This window comes from Lontra canadensis, unplaced genomic scaffold (genome assembly GCF_010015895.1).
Source record: "Lontra canadensis isolate GAN:19392208 unplaced genomic scaffold, GSC_riverotter_1.0 scaffold6, whole genome shotgun sequence".
NCBI lineage: Eukaryota > Metazoa > Chordata > Mammalia > Carnivora > Mustelidae > Lontra > Lontra canadensis.
In genome coordinates, this window is record NW_022631000.1 from 21,747,104 (window position 1) to 21,753,103 (window position 6,000).

At 37.0% G+C, this 6,000-nt stretch overlaps 1 protein-coding gene across 1 annotated transcript in view; it reads left to right on the forward strand.

Moving 5' to 3' along the window:
* ATP1B3 (ATPase Na+/K+ transporting subunit beta 3) overlaps positions 1-5,704 on the forward strand; it is a 44,660-nt gene extending 38,956 nt beyond the window's left edge. Inside the window, exons 6-7 of the mRNA XM_032852389.1 lie at positions 3,190-3,276; positions 5,032-5,704. Of these exons, the coding sequence (XP_032708280.1) occupies positions 3,190-3,276; positions 5,032-5,205 (261 nt within the window). The 3' untranslated portion in view covers positions 5,206-5,704. The remainder of the gene's footprint in view (positions 1-3,189; positions 3,277-5,031) is intronic.
* The last annotated feature ends 296 nt before the right edge of the window (positions 5,705-6,000 follow it).

Sequence of the window (6,000 nt, forward strand, 5' to 3'; positions counted from 1 at the left end):
ACTCTCAAATTAGTTCATGCATCAGAATGACTTGGAGGGCTTGTTGGGTACCATTCCTGAAGTCTCTGACTCAGTAGTTCTGAGGGAGGCCCAAATTTTGCATTATTTTTAACTAAAGTTTCCAGGTGTTGATGATGCTGATGGTCTTTTACTCACACTTTGAGAGCTCCTACTTTAGAGTATCTTTAATAATTTCTTTTGAATATTTAGAGTAGAATAAAAGGCCAGGAAATCTCTGGTTTCTTAGCTGCGTTAAAGTATACATGTGTGAACCAAAGGCAGTTCACTTTACCTTATACCAATCAGCTCAGCCAATATGTTACTTAAAACCAGATGCTGCATCTAAGCTGAGCTTTTCTTGATAAACAGATCCTTCTGAAAATCTAAGCACATACTCTCTTAAGACAAGAAAACATTATGGCTACAAGATACATTCAGAAAAAGTAACTCTTTATTAACCTCCTCCCTCCTTGCTTGCTAGTATTGCCAATAGAAAGTTCTGGAGACTTAGGTACTAGTAGACTTCAGCCAGGTAGAGGTGGTAATTTCATGACAGTGTACCTGCGTGCAGGAGCTTTTGCCTTTGCATGTGAGCAGACTGTATGGATGACTAGTGGCTCTGTGGAGCCAACACTACTGAGAGAGGAAAACGTATTTTGGCCAGAAGGACAAAAGCTGTAAACTCCTAAGATTTCAATTTTGTAAACGTTTGGCCAGTATAAATAACTCCATATAACTGTTCCCTTAGGGGTTTAAATGGATCTTTATCTCTTCTGTATCTTTTGCTTCTAGAATAGTTGGCAGAAATGGTAATGCAAAATCCTGGTTAATGACTCAAATTTCACTTTGTTGTCCCATTTTGCTTTGAAGATGTGTGTGAAGTATATAAAATAACCAAAGTAGATGGGGATTTTTAGTTGTGGAATAGGTTTGTTTTTAGAAAGTTTGTTAAAGGGCGCCTGGGTGGCTCAGTGGTTTAAGCCACTGCCTTCAGCTCAGGTCATGATCTCAGGGTCCTGGGATCGAGCCCCGCATCGGGCTCTCTGCTCAGCAGGGAGCCTGCTTCCTCCTCTTTCTGCCTGCTTCTCTGCCTACTTGTGATCTCTGTCAAATAAATAAATAAAATCTTAAAAAAAAAAAATCTTAAAAAAAAAAGAAAACTGTTTTTAAAGATGGTTCCTGCCAAAGATGGAATAGTCAATTTATGTCTTTTTCAATATTTTATTTTTCTATAAAAGGCAATCCTGTTCATTTAGGAATATATAGAAAAATACAGAAGGAAAAAAAAATTAGTAAATGCTACCCAGAGGTCAAATACTGCTTAGAAAACATTTGGTTTGTGTTCAGGTCTTTTAAGGGTGGTGTGTAGAAGAAAATACACTCATTTCAAAACTTTATTTTGTTCTCAGTGGAACTTAGTAACTGTTAATATTAGTAGACTCTTAGACTTAGTTGCTCCTAGTTTCCAAGATGATGTCATTCATATACTTAGAAACTATGATACCTATGCTTCACCCCGAAGTATCGTTTTTCAGATATACAGCTCAGTATTTCGTAAAGTATAAGTAAAAGCTTGCCAACATGCTTTTGGTACAAACCAAGAGAACAGTTAAGAGTTGGTCACACCTGGGTGATCTTAACTGAGCCTCAGTTCCTCTCTTGGTAATTGATCCTGCCCACAGAAGGGTATTGAGCTTAAAAAAGTTAAGTGGGGTGTCTGGCTGGAAATACCAGCTCAGTAAAATGTAATCCACCAGAAAACCTCCTTTACATGTTGGGGACCATCTCTGTTTCTGTGAATTAAGCTCATGTATTAAAAGAAAATTGCTTAAACAAAAGCAATACAGAAAGGCACACATCACAGTGATTGTAAAAGAGTACAAACGTAGGGTGGTGTTTGAAAATGTTTCTGCAATTTCCCTTAGCTTTGTTAGCTCTTATTCTTTCCACCTACCTTCGACCTGGATCATGAGAGTTTTCCTGTTTTGTGGGGATATCGTCACTCTGTGCATTGTGCTTGCGTCCTGCTGTGTCACTTGTCTGTCACACGTGCAGAGTAGGACTTCTCCTTAGAGGAGATTCTTAGTTTTGCAGTGTGCTTTAAAAAATAAAGATTAGGGGCGCCTGGGTGGCTCAGTAGGTTAAGCCGCTGCCTTCAGCTCGGGTCATGATCCCAGGGTCCTGGGATCGAGCCCCGCATCTGGCTCTCTGCACGGCGGGGAGCCTGCTTCCCTTCCTCTCTCTGCCTGCCTCTCTGCCTACTTGTGATCTCTGCCTGTCAAATAAATAAATAAAATCTTTAAAAAAAAATAAAATAAAAAAAAATAAAGATTAGTGCATTTAAGTCTAGAATTCAAGCATTTACTAATGTTTTAATTCATGCTTAGTAAACATCCACTGATCTTAGTCATTGATTGTCATCTCCTCAGTGTGTGTTAGTTATTAAAAGTAGTCCTATTCAGAATGCATTACCTGAGAATTCTCACAGTTTATCAAGAACAAGTTGGATTATGGACGATTAATTTGTATATTTGTCACATTTATCAGGTTTTTTAAATACATGGAATATAATTCCAGTAAATTTGATTACTTTGATTTGCATGTGCTCATAAATTTAAGGGTATTTAAATTGGTTAAGAAGAGTTTTGCTTAGAGTAACTTAAATTTTTCCTAATAGTTTTTGGCAGTTGCATCATAATTTCCCCTTCTGGTTACCGTTACGGTTACTAATCACAGGAAACTTTTGCTGCCTCCCAGGCCTGAATCCTACATTCTACAGTGTGGCAGCCATCGTTTATAGTCTGGAAGCACAGTATTTTAAATCATTTCAGGAATACATTGGTCCCGTACAGACTGCTGCCTTTCTGCTGTCAGTGGCTGGAGAACTGTCATTTGGTAGTTGGAAGGCAGATAAGATTTTTAGATGGTGCATGAACAGATCTGGCTGTAAGTTAGAAGGGACTCCCCTGGAAAAGCTTGTAGGCTATATCAGGAATTTTAAGAAGAGTCAGGATAGTTTGTGTCAAAGGATTTAAACCAAGATTAACACATCTGTTCTCAAAAATATAATTAATGAAGTTGGAACATCATTGTAGAATACCATACTGTTCATAATTGATATTGCCTTAATATATATTTTTAAGTTGTTTTTATGACCTAAAAAGAGGTTTCTCTTGTTTTCTACTTTAGAGTGAAAACACAGCAGCTCTATCAACTTATCCACCCAAAGGAACTATAGATTTAAAATATTTTCCATATTATGGGAAAAAACTTCATGTAAGTACTTCAAGGTTTGTAAGGTCATGACTTATGGTTGGGGAATTGGCATATCTGTATTAAAATGTCACTTATCTAGGGTAGGCAGACACATGCCCTGTGTAACTCATGCATCCTCTAGTCTGGTCTTTTAAATATAAATGGTAATGCCAAGTAGAGATCCCACATCTATAGTTCAAAACTTAAAGGATGATTATTTTCAAAATAGCATTTTCTCTTTCTTTAGAATGTGCATAGAGTGTGCACAGAAGTGAAAAAATAAAGTGGCTAGCACAGTACAAAGGATTTCTGTAGACCTTTTCCCTAGATTTCCCAAATGTTAGTATTTTACCTCCTTTGTCTTATCAGTCTCCATTTGTGTATAATTTCTTTTCCTGAACCATTTGGGATTAAGTTATAAACATGGTGACTCTTCACACTAAATGCTTATTTTCCTAAAATAAGGACATTCTTTATAACCATAATAGTTATCAAAGGAAATTAACATTGATACAATACCATCGTCCAGTCTACAGACCTTGTTGAAATTTTACCAGTTGTTCCAGTAACATTCTTTCTTGTAAAAGAAAAGGTGGTTTTCCTGGTTCAGGCTATCACATTGTTACATCTTTAGTCACTTATAACCTGGAACAGTTCCTCAGTCTGTTTTGTGCCCTTGTACTCTTCAAAAATGAGTTTTGGACTTTTCTTAGCCTATTTCGTGTCTGTTCCTCAATTTGAATTTGAGGTTTTTCATGATTAAATGTAGATTGTACTTTTTTAGCAAGAAGGCCTCAGAAAAAATACTGTGTTTTCAGAACATCCTATTAGGAGAGACATAGCATGACTGGGTCGCATTATTAGTGGTGATGGCAACCTTGAACACTTACTGGGTTCAGATGGTATCAGCCAGGTTTCTCTGCTGTCAAGTTACTTTTTTTCTTTTGTAATCAGCAAGTATCATGTGGAGAGAATAATTGGAGAGTCTGCATAATTCTGTTTCTCCCCTAGCTTTAAGCCTTTGTTAATTCTTGCCTGAATCAGCTAATAGGATTGTTTCCAGATGTTTTTCTAATGCCATCTTTCCTCCATTTACTAGTTGGCATTCAGCTCTGAGAAAGAGCTTTGCCTTTTCCACCATTTATTTATTTACATCCATATATTCTCATGGACTCTTATTATCTGTTCTGTTTATTTTGAAGCTAAAGTTGTACCAGATTTGGCCAATGAGAGACCTTCAGGCTAGCTCCCATGTCCTTTGGACATAGGACCAGGATTCTTTGAGCACCCTCTTACTTGCTGGCACTACAGGATATTCCATATTCATCTTGTACATTCTCTGCCCCAGTCCTGGAATTAGCCCCCTAGTTACTTTTAGTGAAGAAATGTGTCTAGAAACCACAGCCATAATAATACATTTAGTAATCTGTTTGCATCAAATTACACAGCAACCATAAGTAAGGATCTAGGAGAGCTAAGTAATCAGTAAGGTAGTCCTTGGGTGCAAGGGGAAACTCGAACCAAGATTACAGAGTATTTAAAAAATGATAATGAGACCCAATCTAGATTATGCAGTGCTCACAGGAACATTCATAACCATCTAGTCACTTCTGTCCATAAAAATTTAAGTGAAAAATGAGTGTCCAGTTCAAAAGAAAAAAAAATGTAATAGATTAAAACTTGTTTTTAAAATTTTACAGAATAAACCAACTCCTGATAAAGTGTAAGTGAAGTTACTATAGAATTGGAATTCACGTATTTTCTTTTATTTGCCAGGTGAGTTATCTGCAGCCATTAGTTGCTGTCCAGGTCTCCTTTAATGCTACCAGCAGTACCGTAAATGAAGTAACAGTCGAGTGCAAGATTGATGGATCACCCAACCTAAAAAACCAGGATGATCGTGACAAGTTTTTAGGACGAGTTGTGTTCAAAGTCACAGCACGTGCATAGTAGGAGTTAGGCTGTCTCCACAGAGTAAATGTTTTGTTGTCTGTCTTCATTTTGTATCAGCTGGACCTGCCATTCTAGAATTACGAGACCACCTTGGAGAAAGATGGGGTGGTACATGACACTGGGGTAACATCATAATGTGCTTCCAGATCATAGTGTTCAGTGTCCTCACGTAACTGCCTGTTGCCTCTGCTGCCTTTTGAACCAGTGTACAGTCACCAGAAAGGGACCGTGAACACCAATTCCGAACATGTAGTATGGGGGTCTTACCGTATTTTTATGTGGTTTAATTGCCAAGTGTCTAAAGCTTAATGTGCTGTGCTATGTAAATATTTTATAGATTTAACACTGGTTAACTGTCATATTTTGATGCCAGCAAAGTTTTAGGGATAAAATGGTACCTGAACATCAAGTGACACTATAGCTGCAAGAAATGTGTGGGGAGAAGGTCTGTATGTGAGGAGGAAAAAAGAAAATAAAAGTGGATTTGAAAGGTTGACTTGATGTTTTGTAAAATTATTTTTTACATGCTGAATTAGTCTGTGGATCTTTTTGATTAAGAGCACAAACTTTATGTTGTAAAACATGTAAAAAATATATATACCAATGGATTATTTTTAGTGCTGGAACTAAATCTCTTATAAAGTATTTTAGACCATAGATGAAACAGCTTTTTAAGTTAGCCACTATGAATATGCACCTAATTTTTTATGAAATTCTTATGATTTAAATTGTACAATAGTTTGTGAAATATCTCGTTACTGCTTTTATTTAGCAGACTGTGGACTCTAATAA